The 18,607-nt window shown below is 36.2% G+C and overlaps 2 protein-coding genes and 1 long non-coding RNA gene across 6 annotated transcripts in view; 2 read left to right on the forward strand and 1 right to left on the reverse strand.

Annotated features, from left to right (window-relative positions):
* The window catches only part of tm4sf18 (transmembrane 4 L six family member 18), a 21,030-nt gene extending 7,901 nt beyond the window's left edge, over nt 1-13,129 (reverse strand). The window contains exons 1-12 of one of the 3 annotated variants that reach the window (XM_024278736.2): nt 12,617-12,898; nt 12,129-12,282; nt 11,900-12,053; nt 11,074-11,280; nt 8,353-8,505; nt 8,187-8,277; nt 7,027-7,198; nt 6,113-6,269; nt 4,763-4,948; nt 4,544-4,628; nt 4,149-4,244; nt 1,893-3,395 (exon numbers count right to left, since the gene is read on the reverse strand). In XM_024278736.2, the coding sequence (XP_024134504.1) occupies nt 3,250-3,395; nt 4,149-4,244; nt 4,544-4,628; nt 4,763-4,948; nt 6,113-6,269; nt 7,027-7,198; nt 8,187-8,277; nt 8,353-8,505; nt 11,074-11,280; nt 11,900-12,053; nt 12,129-12,282; nt 12,617-12,716 (1,701 nt within the window). In that variant the 5' untranslated portion in view covers nt 12,717-12,898 and the 3' untranslated portion in view covers nt 1,893-3,249. Of the gene's footprint in view, nt 1-1,892; nt 3,396-4,148; nt 4,245-4,543; nt 4,629-4,762; nt 4,949-6,112; nt 6,270-7,026; nt 7,199-8,186; nt 8,278-8,352; nt 8,506-8,924; nt 9,125-11,073; nt 11,281-11,899; nt 12,054-12,128; nt 12,283-12,616 lie in introns of those variants that run through there. The other 2 variants (XM_036211579.1, XM_036211580.1) reach the window with 2 other exon arrangements.
* The window catches only part of LOC118598676, an 11,617-nt gene continuing 5,303 nt past the window's right edge, over nt 12,294-18,607 (forward strand). Inside the window, exon 1 of the long non-coding RNA XR_004947771.1 lies at nt 12,294-12,699. This is a non-coding gene — a long non-coding RNA (uncharacterized LOC118598676). The remainder of the gene's footprint in view (nt 12,700-18,607) is intronic.
* On the forward strand, nt 14,445-18,438 carry tm4sf4 (transmembrane 4 L six family member 4). Of its 2 annotated transcripts, XM_036211582.1 has the most exons (6): nt 14,446-14,684; nt 14,716-14,954; nt 15,953-16,042; nt 16,767-16,915; nt 17,248-17,434; nt 17,751-18,438. In XM_036211582.1, exons 2-6 carry the CDS (start codon nt 14,784-14,786, stop codon nt 17,766-17,768), a joined length of 615 nt encoding a protein of 204 aa, XP_036067475.1. In that variant the 5' UTR covers nt 14,446-14,684; nt 14,716-14,783; the 3' UTR covers nt 17,769-18,438. The 2 variants fall into 2 exon arrangements, with proteins under 2 accessions (XP_024134507.1, XP_036067475.1); XM_024278739.2 differs by having other exon boundaries at nt 14,445-14,954.

The following is an 18,607-nucleotide window of genomic DNA, read 5'->3' on the forward strand; positions in this document are numbered from 1 at the left end:
AGGCCCAAAGCACTGCCAAACCCTGGGGCCAACCTTCCACCAGAGGCAATTTGGGGTTCAGTGTCTTGCCCAAGGACACTTGGTGGGCACGGCGGGAATCCAACCCACAAAATTCAGGAGTCGACCGCCCTACCGCTGCACCACGACTGCATCGGCTGCCAGTTGTATGAAGGGCATAATGGCTATAAAAAGGCTTGACTCAATTTGATCAAAGAATCATAGAGACAACATTTGTGAACCCACTGAAGCTGCTAAACAACTCCTACTCATAACCTTTTGCATATTTTTAAAGCATATGCACTTTAGGTTCTGTTACAACTTGATCAATCTCCTCTCCTTTTCTACTGTTTAACTTGGCAATGGAATGTCTCCCATTTCACCCAAATACTATTGTTTCATAGTTTTAAACACTTCTGCACAGAGGCCCTGAAGTGCAAATCACACCAAACATATCACTCAATGCAAAACCATGTATTAAAATTAAAAGAGAAAAGTAAATAATAAAAAATACCCTTTAGTTTTTAAAACCAAAAGAAAATTCCAGAAAACAAGATTTGATTTGCTAAAAAAAAAAAGAACCATTTAAAAAACTACATTTAATTTCCAGAAATTAAAATGAAATGTTGAAAGACAAAACACAATAAACCAGAAAAGAAAGGTGCTATGGATGATGATGTTTGTCCATCATTTTAACTGAAAGTTATTTGGCCCAACACGATACTGGATATGCTCTGTAGTTTTATAAGTATGTGAATATTGATGATACATTTGAAAAAGTGCAAACGTCAAAAATTAAATGTCCTCCTCCAATCAGCGATGTCCTAACACATGATGGTAAAAAATGGCATATACTTGTATCACTCTTTTCTTCCTTCCTCAAAGGCCCAAAGCGCTTTACTGTTACAATCCCATTCACCCACTGATGCCAAACACTGGTGCCAACCTTCCACCAGAGGCAAGGTAGGATTCAGTGTCTTGCCCAAGGACACTTCAACACATGGGCGGGCAATAGGAATCAAACCTGTAATGTTCCATCAGAGGTTGACCGCCCCTACTTCTACACCACAGCAGCCCCTACCTTTTTCCTCTTTTTAACATTTCATTTTGAATTCTGGAAATTACTTTTGTTTTCCAAAATGTTTCCTTTTTTATTCATTAAACTTTTTTTGGATTGTGTTTTGGTTTCTGAATCTTTTTTTTTATTTCTAAAATGTGATTATTTTTAAATTTTACATTGTGATCTTTAATATATTTTTGCATTGAGTGATTTACTGATGTGATTTGCACTCCAAGGCCACTTCTGCTTTCCTATTATGGTGTTCTGTGTACTCCACTCTGTCATTTTCATTGGCTGTTGGCACCAGGTGCCTGAAGCTGGTCCAGAATCTGCACATGTGTGATCAATGTTGGGTTAGGTGTGGCTTCTCATACAGTGGTAGATTTGGGTCTTCATTTTCTCAAAAGTTCATGTGCTAACTAGTCTTGCTGACTGTTCCCCTCCCTAACCAGTTAAGACGTTTTTTTTGTTCTTTGCCAGACAAAGAGAGGAAACATGGGTCCAATGTTTGTTTTCAGAGAACCAATACATTATTAGACCTTTTATAATCCAGTTACCATGCAACAATCAGCAATTTCAAACATGGTTAACCAATAACGGCTGTGAATTAGAGCTGTATGAGGCAGTTGTGTTTGCATGCACGGGTAACATTATGGGAGTGAACATGTGGTACCAGCATGGGTTTGGACCTGTAAGAAGATCAGCTCTGTCAAAGTCCAGTATTGATTGAGTTGCATTCAAATGTGAGTGGTAAACAACTGGTTGTTTAGAGTAAACAAGTCATGTAGAAACACAGCATTTTTTTAAACAAAAATCACATTCTTAAACACACACATACTCTCCTGTAATAATTTTATTTCACAATTAGAGGTAGAGAGAATTTTCTTTAACCAGCCAAAAAGTTTTAAATATAAATATGTATGCTTGATAACAGATCCTGCAAACATTGTGGATCACATTCTACAAGAAAATGATATCAGGATATGTTCTATTTCAGAAATGAAGATATTTGGGGGGTTTTTTCTTCTGCCTAATTGTATGACTGTTTTATTCATCTCCGCTGACCTGTTAACACTTGAATATTTTATAGTCACACCCACCACTTGTTACTGCATTTTAACAGACTATATGTTACCTGATTATTCATTGTTTCTTTTAAAATTTCTTCTCTGCTCCCATGTTGCTCTTTTGGAATTAAACAGTCAAATCACTCAGACACATACCAGTTTATTTGGATTTTTTAAATAAATGAAAATTCAATATAAACGTGTAAAGCTTACAGCATGTGACGAGTACTAAAATAAAATAATTATGTGTTTATTATTACAGCTTCAAATCATGCTCCATTAATTGCAACAGGGAGGTTAATATTCTTGCGCCTGATTTATTACAAATCAAGTTTTGAATTAAAATATTATTTTAGCATTAACATTTCACCTGAATGTCACATATTTTCAAGTTTCAGACTTTGTTGTTTTTTTGAACACTGTCAACTACTGAAAAGGTTTTCTTTTACAGCAATGTCCTCGAGAATCTTATAGGTTCTTCAGATATCAAATCCCAAAATGAACAAACATTTAAAACTGGGACATTTTCATAAAAAATAAACCTGTGCAAAAAAAAAAAAAAAGATTTTTTTTTTTTTAATAATTCCAAAGAACATTCCTTCTTTCAAAATAAACTGTATTAATTTTAACTTCTGAGGATTGATGACAACATCTGACATACAACAACATTGGATTTTTATGGAAAGGTTTGTTGTTATTTTACAGACCATGAATAAATAGACTGTCAGTGTATCAGACGACTCATCTCAATTTGTTGGATGTTTGAAATCAGCTTGTGGAGAACAATTTTAATACGTCACTGATGTCCTCTTCTGCTTTAGCAGAACATCACCGATTTCATCAAGTAAATGGATGTGAACAGTAAACATACAACAGGAACAACTAACACACATCGATCTGATAAATTAAGGCACTTCAGTAAAGTCTTGGTTTGGAGAGACTGGACTTTGACTTTGTTATCTAAAATCCTGTCAAATATTAACCAAAACCCAAATTGTTTGGCTGAATCACAATTTAAAAAGTAGAAAACAGTCAAATCATTAAACCAAAGTTAGTGTTCACAGCTTGATTTGAAGTAAAGTCATCTGAAATTGCTACATGTGGATTTATAGTACTTGTATGTCACTAGTATCCTAGAGCACATCCGTCTGCTCTGGGATCCGACCCGGCCCAGAGCACTCTGGGCGGACAGCAGGCTTGAGTGGCAGATGGATTCCACCAGTCCCCCACTGTGATGATCTGTCCCCGCCCAAACTGAGACCTCTGGTGGCCTGTGAGTGTCAATAAAGAGATGAGCTCAGTTCCAGTAAACTGTTCATCTGTAATGCCCTTTAACCCCATGATGCCTACATTTATTTCCAGCTCTAAAAAAATAAAAATTAAAAAAATTGCAGATGTTTTTGCTTTCATATAGATGTTAAATTACGGTAATTTTGGAGCTAAAGGGGTTTGATGCAGGAGTTATTGTAGAACAGAGTAACTGAGGAAGATATGTTATGTTTGGAGGTCAAGATGTGAATGAGCCATCAGTCAACACACAAAAACCAAGGAGTATGACTTATTCTGAAGGATTATGAAGTAATAGAAAAAAGGAGGATCAGCTGTCATTTATGACAGTTCATTCCTTGTGATTCAAGCTAATGAGATTTCAGTTATTGGTGATGACTAACAAGCAGATCTGATAGCAAAGAACAGCAGAACTGAAGAGCTGCCTTCACACATTTCAGCAAAGCAAAGTCCAGTAACGGGAAGAGGAACAAACGAGCATCCCGTTTGAAACAGGAAGCAAAAGGTTTTATGGAAGCTGCTGCATAATATACCTACTTTAAAACAATAATTTGTTTAAGCAGTTGCAATGTTTGTTTTAAGGGATTGCTATACTTTACATCAATACAGCAATTAAAGTTACACATTAACTTCTGACTTCTTCACGAATTGGAAACTTCTAAACAGATAAGAATGACTACCACTATTCTAATAATTTGGAAAATACATAAATAAATGAATGAATGTATGCGGTTTACCTATGACAGGCCAGTTTACTTCATGGCCTCGTCTCCGGAGCTCCTCAGCCACCTCCTGCTCAATCCCCTCCTCCAAATTCACACACCACTGTCCGGCTGCAAAGACGTCATAATGAAACTAAATTAGTGTGTTCTTTTAAATGTGCTTAGTAAGAAAAGAGTTTAAGCTAAGATTAAATATTATAGTTATATATTTTTTTGTTGTTTGGATAAAAAACATATTTAGATTGTGTTTACTTGCATTTTTAAAGCTTAATATAATTACTCTATAAGTAGAGATCAATATAAAAGTAAAAAAAATGTATATATTTATTTTAAAACAACTCTCTGCTGAAGGGTCAACAAAAAAAATATTCTACTTGCAATTTGTTTTTAAGTTGGGATAAAAGACTTACTTTTCTGTTCATACTGCACAAAGACTCTGGGTGCGTCCAGAGCTTGTTGAGGATTCATCCCGAACTCCATCATGTTCAGCAGCACCTGATCCCAGATTGGATTTGCAGTGTTACAAAAAAACACAAATATGATTGACACACACAGAAATTGAATTCATCCAACCATGCATTCTTGTTTTTTTCTTTTTAATTCCTTTTCATTTTTGTGTAACTGCATACCTGGACATGTCCTTGTGGCTGCATAAAGGCTCCCATTACTCCGAGGGCTGCAAGGAGTTGTTGTGGCTTCTGTGGTTTAGTCACAGAGTCAGTGAGGAGTGCAGGGATTATAGTGTGATATGAACGCTTTCCCCCAGCAATGCAGTTTATGTGGCCACGGTGCAGAGAAAAGTTGGCACCACGATTCTACAAGAGAACAAAAGGAGTCTCCATTGACAGGTTATACTGAATTGGAAAATAATAAAAAGTCAAAAATGTGTCAATTCCTCTACTTTTTTATATCTCTGAAGGCAATGATTGCGCTCAGCTCTGTAACTGAAATGCATCTGCAAACGGAGCCAAAATCATGACTCCTCCATCAACATCTATCACTTAATTTAGTGAAAAATTGTTGTTTTTTTAATTTGCTAAAAGTATGAGGTAAACATTCCCATCACAACTGTTCTAAGAACAATGTTTGAAAGAAATGTTCATCCAGCCAAGATCCAATGAACTTAGTGGGAGTTTCACTTTTGAGAATTATTAATACTACGATAAGCCTCACTTTGTATGAAAATTATTTTACAGCTCTTCTCTTTTCATGACGAACCCCCAACAAGAAGCCCATTACTGAAATCTTTTTTGCATTATATGCTAAGGATAAGGCTTTTTACATAGACACCCACACTTGCTGATGATCTGTCAATCAAGCTAATTTTATTGTCTCACCACAGGCTCTACATAAAAGCAGAATGAGGATACTTGAAGCTTGATAAACTGGGTCACCATTTAATCAAATTTCATGTCACTCAACTCCTGATATGTAAACGTCTACAGCTGTTCTTGGTTTAGTTCATCAACAAATATACAAAAACAAAGAAACTATTCAAAGCTGTGATGCTAACATGCAAAAAGGATAGTAAAATATGTAAATTTGACTTTTTTATTCATATTAACAATACTTATTAGTCTTGACTTTGAGCAACAAGGTATTTCAGCTTAGTTTAAAAAAAAGGTCTTGATTCTTTGATTCACTTCCAAATCCAGTTATAAACAAAAGTAGTTATTTATGTCCACATACAATGGGAACTGAGTGTATTTACTGTTTCAGGAAACTTTTCTGCACATTTATCAATGTATTCAGGAGAAAGATGTGTAGTTTTGAAAAATGACCCCACACTAAAGATTTGTTTGAGCAGCAAAGACACCGTTTTGTAAACATGTTGTTATGTTTTCTAGATATAGGTCTTAAACTACATGTTTTATCATGTTTTATTAGTGTAACGACCAATTAATATTGTAATGTTGGATTTTTAGGTTTTGGGTTTCTTATTTTTTACCAACAGGGAAGATAAAATTGAAATTTCAGACCTGTAGTGAAAACCCGCAGCCGTCAGGGACGAGGCCGGTTCCAAAGCCCATATAGGTGCTGTTGACAAATGAGCATGCGTTTCCCTGGCTGTCGATAATGCAGAAGTAGACCGTATCGCTTGCTGTGATCGGGCCGGGTTTGGTTTGCTCCATGGCTCTTCAGGTTCATCCAGACAACAAAAATCAAATTAGTCAGAAACAAGTTTTAAGTGTCCAGCAATGGTGAGGAAAAGCATCAGTTATGCCAAAATAACCAAATAAATAAAATCTCTACTTATATATTTTAAGGTAGCAGCTGTTCTTAGTGTCATCAGACAAGGAGGTTTTAAAGCCCATAAACATCCATACAGGTTGATATTTTAATTAGTTTTTATAAGGTCATGATCACATTGCAATAAATGTAACATATATTTTTCCCATAATTTCTGTCACTTATTTTATTAAATTTTAAATATTGCGAGGAAGAAGTGAAAAATCAAAAGTTTATTAAATAAATTCTATTAAAAGTTTTTTTATATATATATTTCATTTAGTTTACCTTAAGATTATCAGGTCTTTGTTTTTAATTACAGGAATATTAGCTCAAAAAAAACAAAAAACAATGAAGGATATGACAAGTATGAGTGTTGGTACATTAATACACGTTGACAGAATATTACACCGTTTTAGGTGTTTAGCATCTATTTGTCTTAAAGCTGATAATGTTCTCACGTTCAAAGTCCACATCACAGTCCTGCACATACACATTATCGTCAAAACCCACACTCACACACCCTTTGTAGATCGAGGGATGAGAACTGATGGGATGGGCGCTAAGGTCAGGGGAAGTAAAAGTCTACAATCCTATCTAAAGTCAACAGAGATCGACTGGTACACACTGGTACCAGCAGACACATGCAAACATAAGTACACACCTGTCCATGGTGATGAGCTGTGCTCTCTGACTGCTGTAGCTCTTGTCCAGTAGGGTTTCTAAAGGGATGCTTGTGTGGGCTGGGTCGCCAAGGTAACACAGGCCATCTGTTTGTGCTAGACGCACAGCCTCCACCAAGACGTGGATATAGTCGGAGCTGTTATGGCCAGTGGCTGCAATACACACAAGAATTTGTTGATGCTCGTCAAAAGTCCAAAGCTTTCCTAAATCAAATACAAGTGCCAGAAACAAACTCAAGGAATAAAAACTATAATGGTTTTGGATGTCTAAGTGGAGTGTGTAAATTCCTGTTTGGAGCGCTGATGACTTATCAGGCTGCCCAACCCACTCACTGAGATCTACCACCACCCTTCTTGTTTTGCAGTTATCACTTGCCAACACTAAAATGACTCACTGGATCAGGTGATTTCAGTTTGATTAACTGAACCCACCTGATCCACAGGATCAGCAAAGATGATCCCAACAAGAGGTGGAAAAAATGTTTTCAGTGATCCATTTTTATGCTTCATTGGACACCATACCTTGAAACCTCTTGACACTTAGTATTTATGTGAGCTTAGACTGATGATACTTTTGTGATTTACCAATTTTCTCTAAATGAATATAAAATGCTGCTTCCTTAACATGTAGTACATCATGTTTTCTATATACAATAAGTAAGCTTTCCAACGATAAGCTGTAGACAAAGCTTAGAAAAGAGCTTCCTATATTATTGCACATTACCATACAGCAGAATGCTACATAGCATAGACATGTCAAATTCCAACTCTGTGAGTCCCTTTCCAATCTGGGGGAGTATTGTTTTTTTAAGGCGTCAGAAAGACCAGGATCAGACAGTACAGGGGTGGGGAACACTTATCTCTTATCATGAGTCAGAATTTGAAGGCTGTTTTTCTCTAAGTGAGAAAGCTACTTTTAATAAAACATTATATAATAGTCAAAATGAATCACTTTAATACTGAAACGCAGACTCAGATGAGCTATACTTGCTCTCATGGTGCAGCTGTTAAGACCTTATTGTGTTGCTTAAAGTGTTGAAAAACGACACTAAAATATATGGTCACTTCAGCAGGAGTATGCTCTCTATTCACCTCCCTGTTTCTCCTTTGAACTGTACTTCTTTAGAGTCTCTATGATTACCTTTTAGTTGAGGGAAGTTCTCCAGGATGTTGAGAAGCAGAAGGGCAACCAGCCCCTGACTGTTGGGAGGAAGTTCCCACAAGCGCACACTCTAAACACAAAACCACATCATTCAACAGAGCGACGCTGTCATTGAAACTCGGGTCAAAAGAGTCTCTTTGCTGACCTTGTACTCTGTGCTTATGGGGGTGGTAACCTCGCTATTGTGGCTGCGGAGGTCATCCAAGGTCATGACTCCTCCATGTTCACTGATAACATTAACGATGGCTTTGGCCACTCTGCCCTGGTAAAACCCTGGTTTTCCATGTTCTCCAAGTTCCTGTTGATCCACAAGTTTATGTTATAGTCAGATCCATTTCTATTCCATTTTCTCAACCCACTGTATCCCTTTAGGAGTTGCCAGAACAACTCATGTTGGGCGAACGAAGATACACCCTGGACAGGTCCCCAGTCTGTTGCAGGGCCACATAATCACTCACACACACATTCACACCTAAAGACCAAAGCAATTAACCTAACCTGACCGTGGGAGGAAGCATGAGTGCCTGGAGAAAACCAACAAATGCACGGGGAGAACATAAACCTCCACACAGAAAGATCCCAGCTAGGAATCAAACTAAGGCCTTCTCGCTGTGAAGCAAGATCACTAACCACTGTGTAGCCCCAGATGTTACAAAGAGCCATTATGATAAACTACAAAACCATCTTAACTTACAAAAATAATTTATTAGAAATTTCCCAATCTGAACTGAGTTTTCTCTGCATAGTTGTTGGGCACCCCTTGGAGATAGGTTAAGGAGCTCGTCACCCAGAAGTCAGATGCCTCCCTGGAGAGGTATTCCAGGCATGTCCTACTGAGAGGAGGGACCACGGATGCACTGGAAGGACTATGTCTCCCCACTGGTCTGGGTGTGCCTTCACAGAACTGGAGGAAGTTTCTGTGAAGAGGAAGATCCAGACATCTCTACTGAAACTGCTGCCCCCACCACCCAGCTCCAGATAAGTGGGAGAAAGACAGATGAATGGTTGGATGGATATTTGCATTTTGCTTGTGCAATTCCATTGACAATTCTGTCTAGGTTTACATTTACTAAAAGTTATCAGGTGACACATGGGTGTGAATACATGGTTAAGGAAGTGACTTTATGTCATGGCCGAAGAATGACCAAGTGTTATGAAGCTGAGGTCATTGCTATTGTTTCTGCTTTTTTATGAACATGACTGTGTGTGCACGTGTGTGACTGTGCATGGAGGACCGCCCTGAGGGATTTCCTGCAGTTCCGCATATTAACAGCAGAGACATTTCAGAAAAGAAATAATCAATGCATTTTACAGTGGTGACAGAAGCACACAAAAACTCACACATACTCACACATTGACTCAACCATGAGTCTATTGAACTGTCACAGACAGGAAGAGTTGGAATGAAATCAATTAAAGACCTTGCAAAAGTAACATGTTTACTGGCAGTCATTTTTGACTTTTTTATCCAGTACATTTAAAATGACGTTTCAGAAAAAACATTCAGATTTTCCTAAAATTAAAAAAACAGTGTTTCCCAACTTTAGTTTTACTTTTGTGTTTTGCTTGACACACCTGAATCAGCTAATCTACTGAAAAGACCTGAGAATGAGTCACATGGATTTGAACTAGGTTTTTAGATAAGGAATACAAGTAAAACATCCGGGGCTACTAAAAATGTGAAAAATGATAACATATACAGTTTGATAAGAAATTAATGTTAGTAATTGAGAGGAACCTGTTTTTTTAACCCTATGTAACCATTCATATCACATTTGATACATGCATTTCTTAGACCCCCTGCCACATTAGCATGATCCAAACCTTCCTTAAAAACCTTTTGTATACAATTTGGTCAATAACTTCCGTGCTGTAGGGGATTATCATCCCACAAGGGGAAGTGGAAGGCCTTTTCCTGTTCATTTCAAAATGGCTACCTCTCTGAAATCTCAAAAATACTTCTGGTGGAAAAAGTTTTGCTAATTTTTTAAAACTTTAGATGAGAATCATTCAATTAATTAGTCATTTTTCTAAATAACTTCCTCCTATATTGAAAGAATTGATATTGTTTGATATGTTAAAAATGTGTGTCTAAAATTTGAGACGGTGGGTAAATAAGGTGCTTTTTTTTAAGTTTGTATTACCAAATTACCCAATGTATCATTATTGATTTTATCTATATCTCATAAGAAAATGACAACACAAAAGTCTCTGTAAATTTCATCAATGGGTTTAAAAAACATTTCCAAAATCCCCCCAAAATGTAATTATCTGTCTATTTCGTGGGAGTTAAATCGCCACAAATATGATTTTCTTGATACAACTGTTTTAGTTGGATAAGTTATTTTACTTCTTGTAAAAAGAAAATCCTGAGCTACATGATGGAAGTGTCATAGGATGCACTAGCCAAATTTAAATGCTTGTGAATTTTTAGCATTGATCTACAATTTAGGTTGGTAGCTATCAGATCATCTCAAAAGTAAGTCAAGCAGGGCTATATGTAAAAACCCAAGTAAAAAGTAAAAACAAAACCCAAGCCAATACATGTTGAGTGGGTCAGAAGCTTTTTGTATAGAAAGTAAATATGTAGTAAATTTAAGTAAAAACTCTTGGTAATTTTATTGTTACCTCGAATGTTTGTCATCTTTAGAATGTAAAAAAGTTAAAGGGTCACCAAAAAAAGTTCCTTTGGTTCTTCTAGTTGGATAAAGATGCTCTTTACTGGATAAATCCAGTCTCCAAACACCAAATTTAGATTTTAAGCAGTATCTGAGACTGATTATTTGAAAGTACTTCAAAATTAATCATATACAACCTGAAAATTGATATTTACTTCTCTCTTTTTTTATTACTTTCAAGGATTTACCTTAAGGGTTCTAGCCAGAGCTGCGTTTTTGAATACTTGTCCACTTCTGGGTGCGTGACCTTCAATTAGAAAGTCATCTCCGAGTTCCTTCCCGGCATCCCTCAGAGCAGCCACGTTGTTCGCCCAGTGGTGAGCTGTTACCTCAGCAACAGGAAACCCCAGCTCTGCCAGCTCCACGGCTCCACTCAGGATCTCTGGCAGGGACAGCTACGAGAAGGAAACAGAGGAAACACATGTCTATTGCAGGAAACGCCAATGAGGTGGAAGGGAGAATCAGTGTCACAGGGAAATGAGGACAATTTCAAAATGTGCTTAAAACTTTCTTCAAGCAAAACAATAAAAAGGCTGATTTACTGATTTGTACGAAACATTGTGAAAACCTAATTCAAGTACGAAGTGGGTAAGAAAGCTGTTTCGATTGTGGTGCAGGTAGAGAATTAAACACAGAAAAGGTCAATAAAGTGGATTACCCAGAAAACATAAAGAACATCAGCAAGATAATGTTTTACTGGCAATTAATTTGTGACATGAACTTGAAATAAAGAGTAATTCTTTAAATTGGAAAGAGATTAATAAAGTAAAATTTTTTAATAAACTCAAAAACAAATTAAGTTTATTCACTTTTAATATAAAACGCCTTTGCTGTACTTTGAAAGAAAAGTGGTTCAAGTGTTGAAAATAGAATAATGCAACATTTCTCCCCCATAAACAAGAAGGAAAATCGAAACTTCCCCTCTTTTTTAAGTTTTTAAACGTAACAGCACTTGTAAACATTTAACTGTAACATTTCACTGAAAGAAAGCTGATGTGGGCAAAAAAACACAACCTTTTGACTTCCAAATAACTCTACGGTGTCACACCAGCATGCAGGGGCACCTGGTACTGTAACATTCAAAGCATCAAACACAGAGGGAGGAGATTGTGCAGAGAAGCCACGACTTTCCATAAAGTCCAGGGTCTGAGCTTGAGCTGAACGGCCACTGTGTACACAGAGAGGGGCTGGGATAAAATTTCTGCAAGAACCAGTGTAGCAACAGTAATAGAGGGGTGTCCACCTGCCGTTAATCCCTCTGATTTCTCCGGTGTCTGCACTGTAAAACAAGCAGAAAGCATCTCCACCCAGGCCAGTGCTGCAGGGCTCAGTTACTGCAAGTGCTGCTGCTATGGCAACCGCAGCATCTGCAGCATTGCCACCACGCTTTAGGATGTCTGGACACAAAACAAACTAATGTGACTGAACAGCACTATAAAGCATGAAAGCTTTGGAAATTTATATTTTAGTTGTATATATAAACAAAATAAGTAGATTAAAAAAAGTTTTGTTATTAATATAAAACAACCTTTCTGGAGACAAACCAGTAAGAGCAAAAACAATAACTAAACTAACCTAACAAAGTACAACTTGCATTTTCTTCTATAAATAATATCTAATGTACTGCAAACAATAAGTGAAATACTTTTAAAAGAACAAAAGGGCATTTTTTTGTGACGGATGGACTTTTCCTTTTGAAAGTTTCCATGGTGGTAACTCATTCTGGCTCACCCAGTCCCACCGTGGAGGCTAAAGGTTGGCTAGTTGCTACACAGCCGTGCAAACAGACCACTGGAGAGCGACGAGAGTTAAAGGTAAACTTGGTGTCCATTCCGCTGAAACTGAAATTTAAAAAAAAGTGGAAGTAAAACAGCAAAAATGACGGTAAAAACTAGTCAGCTCGGTGTGGACTTTCGACTCCGATCGATTACTCTGGTATCGATTGGATTTTGCAGGCCAATCACTGGCAGCCCGCAGGGGGGAGAAAAGTAGATCACAGAAAACATCGATCGTCTCAATTATTATTATTAACAATAGAATAAACCTATATAAAATAAGATAATAAACAGTAATAACAATATGAAAATATATGCCTTTGTTCTCAACTTTATTTTTAGATTAAAAACTTTCATCCAACAAGGTGAAATAAAGATACTGTATAGCTGTTAAAACAGTAAAATAACACATTGCATTGTTTTGTTTTTTTCTAACCTACTTTCCCTCAGCTCAGCATCGATAAGTTATTTTATCAACCATAAGTCTAATGGATTAGGCCAAATGCTAGCAATGTATCGACTAATAAACTTGATTGATTAATTGATTTCTATTCCTGCAATCCAATCAGATCGATCTATCTAAGGTAAGTTGTTTTTTCAATCGACCTAAACTATTATAACATTGTTTAAAATTAAAGAAAGCAATTATATTAATACTGGAAAATACCATTTGGTTTGAGGCACAGTATGTTAATTGTACTATAATTTAAAAACAATCAAGTACATGTTATTATTTGAATGTATATACTGAACAAGTACATTATTTTACACATTTGTGGACAACACACGTGATGGCAACAAAAAACGATATATCCATCACTACAGTCCAAAGTGTGGAAACACTTTGAATTCTACATGTTAACAAACTGTGTTATAGTGTTCTAATTATATTATTATGTAAAAAAAGAACCAAAAAACAGTGGGCTGAACTTTTTTCAAATCAAATGTGAATGGATTTCCAATAATTATTGTTTACTTGTTTGTTTGTACACACATTTAATTTACACTTGATTACCTTTCAAGAAATACGAGGAATCTGGAAAACTTAACCTGCACAGTTCAGTACGTAGGTATTTATCTCTGAGTCACACTGGCTGAACTTTTAGCTAAAAATGTCCTGGATTGATCTTTGGTCAGTGATTCAGATCAAATCAGATTGTTCAAAATGAACCAAAATCAACTATGAATCATATCAGCAAACACAAATTATGATATAATTCAAATAGTTGCTAAAATGATAAATGATAAATTATATCCCTAATAAATGGTTTTACAGTGTTTTAAGTTTTTATGTGTAAAATTTTTCATTTTAAAAAAGTACAATGAGACATATCCAAAAATGTGATTATCACAATAAAAAGTTTTTAAATACTTTTTAAATCAGAAGTGTTTGATGTACTCTATAATTGTCGGTTCATTTTGACTATTTCATTGGCTGATTACTTTCCAATATAGATTGTGATCATTGTTTTTATTTTAAAGTTTTGCTCACTTTCATCACTTTTTTCAGCATGTTCATTTTTGTGTTTTGGACATAACTGTCCAAGAATCTTTCTTCTAACTTACTTTATTTTTAGTCAGGGCTTCCCAGCTACGAGGGCCCTGCTTATCGACCAGCTGCCTGTCTCGTCCTTTTCTGTTGCCATTTGCACTGAAGCCGTGGTAGAACATTAACCTTTGTGGCCACAGTCTCTTCACTGATGTTTCTTTGTGCACACACCGCAAGATATTCCTTCATTAATGGCTCTTTGTGTGTTTTACATGCAGTCATAAGCACATGTGTGTTTGCACTTTGTGTGGATGTGGGAGATCTTGCCATATACAGCTGGCTGATGTAACAGAGGAACTATTAGCTCACTTGGAGAGAAAGGCGGAGGAGGTATAAAGGCTTGAATTGGGCAGTGTCCATCCTCAGATACAGTACAGGTGAACCACACAGCATCCTTCAGACATGGAAACCTTTTAAAGTGGTGGTTAGAGGTAAAACTATAGGTCTCAACCAACTTAACCTGGAATAGAAAAACTTGGGCTTGCTTTTAGTGTCATTGTCACCACATCTGAAAGTCCAGACCACAAAAAGACCAGATTTTTATATTGGTTTGTCAAAAAAAATCAAATTTAAGATGTGTTCTGGAGGTTTCGCCAAATGTCTTGGGATCAGTCTGCTACCTTTAGCAATCATATGCGTGCTGTGCAACATCCTGCTCTTCTTCCCGGATGGAAAGGTCATTGAGAGTGAGCACATCACCAAGCAGGTCTGGTACTTTGGAGGGATTCTGGGATCGGGAGTACTGGTGAGTGTTTTCATATACATTTATTTTATAAATATTGTAAAAATACATTTGTAAAATTCTCTGAATTTTTACTAAAATCTTCTGAAAATTAAGTCAAAATAGTCACTTCAAATATCTAACACAGCCCCAAGGGATTCAGCAGATGAAGATGGGTGGATGGAAATATAGGATTTCCTTCTTTAAAAAAATATTTTGGAATATGAAATTCATCCTTACATTAAACTTTGTTTTCTTCTGTTTTTTCCCCTAAAATTTCTCAATTAATTAAATAGTCAAAACTTGATTACTAAAAAAATATTTTTTTTAGGTAATTATTAAATAGTTCTGATATTCGTCAATACAAATGTATTCTTAAGATTCCATACCTGATTACAGTTAAATGCTTTTCTTCATAGTCAGTCAAACTTTTGCTAAATCCTATTAATTGCTTTGTATTTACAATAGCCCAACAAGTAATTACTGAATTTACAATCAAAATTAATAATAAAATATATTTGAGAAGAAATGCATAACTTATTAAACCTGCAAACTGTCATACATTATAGCATTTTGTTTGCAGAACGTTTTGAGTAATGAACGTAGCTGATGTAAAAATGTTATTAGATTTTTAAAAAAATGATAATTAGAAAAACATCCGTCCATCCATCTTCTTCACCCGTTGTATCCCTTTTGGGGTCGCGGGGTCGCTGGAATTCGTCCCGGCTACTTTTGAGTGAAGGGAGGGTTCAATCTGAACAGGTCATTTAGAAATACACCTTTCCGAAAAAAGGTTTTTAAAGAATTTTATGTTTCCACGCTTTTTTTACATTTGCAGTTTAAATATAGACAGGTATACTTCAATCAATTAATCGTTTTTTGTGGTTGTGCAGTATTAAATAAACAGGCTGAGATATTTTTCATCTGTTACCAAAAATATTTAAAAGTGAAAATGTACCTTTCTTAGAGAAACTGAAGAAAATGTATGATGTCACTTGCTGACTTTTTATGTGTGTGTGAAGATGATCTTCCCAGCTCTGGTTTTCTTGGGTCTGAAGAACAATGACTGCTGCGGTTGCTGTGGAAACGAAAGCTGCGGGAGAAGATTTGCTGTGAGTTAGTTTTCTATATTTATTATAACAAAATTACATTTACAGAAAAATTGCATTAAAAATATCTCCGTCTTTCTACCTTGTTGCATTCATACATTTTTGCTCTTCTTACCAGTGGGTGTGAAGATGCATATCTTGTGGAAAAATAAGTGAATTTGTACCATCTGAGTAGGAAAAGACTTGTCCAGAATAAATTAAACTAAAAGAATTTAAAAGCAAATTAGTGTTGTGCTTTTATGAACAGAAAACTCAGAAATTGTACTTTCAAAATAACTAATAAACACAATATATTCCATGATAACCTCTCTTCCACTCATTTATGGATCAACATTGATGATTGCCGTTTTACTACGTGCCATCTGTTTCTTAGAAAAGCGGGAACTCCCAAGGGGTGTAATGGAAAACAAACACAGTGGCGCTGGATAAACACCTTTCCTGATTTACACAACCACAAATAATAAGAAAACACAAGATAAGAGCTTGATCACTGTCATGAGACAGTGGCTACATGAGAGTTTCTGTACAGAGCTGCCATTATGTTAAGAGACAACAGACACACACAAAGATCGATGAGGAATGTGGGAGTGGTAGAAAGAGTTAACAATCTGTTAACTTTCTGTTAGACCACACTTTTACACCACCTCACACTTTGGTCCAGTGAGCCTAAAACCTTTGCATTGAATTTAATATTTCTCTGATTTTTTTCTCCATTTTCTCTGTGTAGATGCTGAGCTCCATACTGTTTGCAGCTGTTGGTGTTTTAGGAGCCGGTTACTCAGTTATAGTCTCTGCTGTGGCCATCAACCAAGGACCTCTGTGTTTCTATGACAGCGAAACCAATGGAACCATATGGGGGTACCCATTCTCAGAGGGGTGAGAATCATAGAATGAAATTATAAAGAGTAAAAATTTGAATAAAATGCTTGCACAGTTTGTATAACAGGTTAATACTGACTTCAATTGAACAAAATCTATCCATTAGAAATAATTCAACCATACCAACAGATGATTGTCATGATTTCACTTGCTGCAACAATAAGCGTAAATCATATAAAGCCTAATTTGTAATGTTTAAGCTGGAAGCTGTATCAAAAATATTTCCAATGATCAATTAAGTACATAAAAAGAAGCTACCTTTTCCACTTTTCCATCAGAATGCTGTTTCAAATTTTAACCTGCTTTTCTTTCTCACCTTCCTCCACCAGAAACTACTTGTCAGACAAAAATCTCTGGAACAAGTGTCAAGAGCCCAAAAACGTTGTGCACTGGAATCTAGCGCTGTTCGCCGTGCTCCTGGCGATGGGGTTAATCCAGATTGCGCTGTGTGCAGTGCAGGTGGTGAACGGCCTGCTGGGAGCTCTGTGTGGAGACTGTTGTGGCTGCTGTGGAGGGGTCAGTACCCAGCATGACAACGTGATCCCCTTCAGTTCTTCTGTTTGTGAATTCAACTGGATAAATGTAGAAAGAAAATGACATTCATTCCCATCACTTTTATTAATAATGTTATTAAAATGTAGTATTTACTTCTGCACATTAACATTTTCAATTCAAAAAACGGATTGTTAGAACATCCAAGTTCTACCCCTTCGCTTGGCAAAAATTCTGATTTTTTGAAAAAGTTAATAAATACAAAGCAAACATTTACATTTTTTACAGCTGCATCAATGTTATACTTTTTGCTATAATTTTTATTTTGTTTGTCTTCCAGGATGATGGAGCCATGTGAGCATTGGTTGTGGTTGAAGAAGGCTCCCCTTTCTCCCCATATTCATTTCTATGGGGACAAGTCATTTGCACCGGTGTGCCATCTGTATAGATTCTTCTCTGTACAAGAACATATTGATTACACTGTACTTGTTTTGTTGAAATACTGGTAAAATGAGACGTTTGCAAATCCAAATTGATGTTCATCCGTCTTCATATTTTTCCACATATTAATAACTATCACCTAAAAAAAAAAAAAAATCCAGAACTGAGAAGTCCATGATTTTCTACTGTATCATGTATTTAAGAAATACTGTATTTTCTTTTTCTTTTTCTTTTTAAGCCCATATTGTATGCATTTGTTTTCTTCAAGTTTATTCAAGCCCCATGACTGCCCCCTGCTGGTTTAATCAAATCACGTCATGGTAACGCTTTTAAATCTCTTTACAAACAAAGTTAATAAAAGTAATATATGTTTTACATGTAGTCATTATACACATGTACATTTTTCTTACACTCGATTTCTGTCTTTTGGGGGAATTATTGATTGACCACCCAAGTTTCATTCATGTTGTGTGTGTCATTCTGTTTGGGATCATGAGTGACCAGGGGCTGTTTCAGGTTTTACTGGTAAGACACCTTGGAACAACTCTCTAATCTAGTCCATCACGGGGTGGCAACATTACAAAGAAGAAGAAAAAAAAACATTTTAAATCAATTTTTGGTCAACATATGTTATATTTCTTTCAATAGAAACAAGAAAGAGGTAAAAGTCTGTAATTAAACAAGGAAATAACTAAACACACACACACACACACACACACACACACACACATATATATATATATATATATATATATA

Source organism: Oryzias melastigma, linkage group LG4 (assembly GCF_002922805.2).
Source record: "Oryzias melastigma strain HK-1 linkage group LG4, ASM292280v2, whole genome shotgun sequence".
Lineage (NCBI taxonomy): Eukaryota > Metazoa > Chordata > Actinopteri > Beloniformes > Adrianichthyidae > Oryzias > Oryzias melastigma.

Coding starts and splice junctions, on each gene's coding strand:
- tm4sf4 (XM_024278739.2), top strand. CDS start 14,784: ATGTGTTCTGGAGGTTTCGCCAAATGTCTTGGGATCAGTCTGCTACCT. Junction 14,955..15,952: donor TTCTGGGATCGGGAGTACTG/GTGAGTGTTTTC, acceptor GTGTGTGTGAAG/ATGATCTTCCCAGCTCTGGT. Junction 16,916..17,247: donor GGGTACCCATTCTCAGAGGG/GTGAGAATCATA, acceptor TTCCTCCACCAG/AAACTACTTGTCAGACAAAA.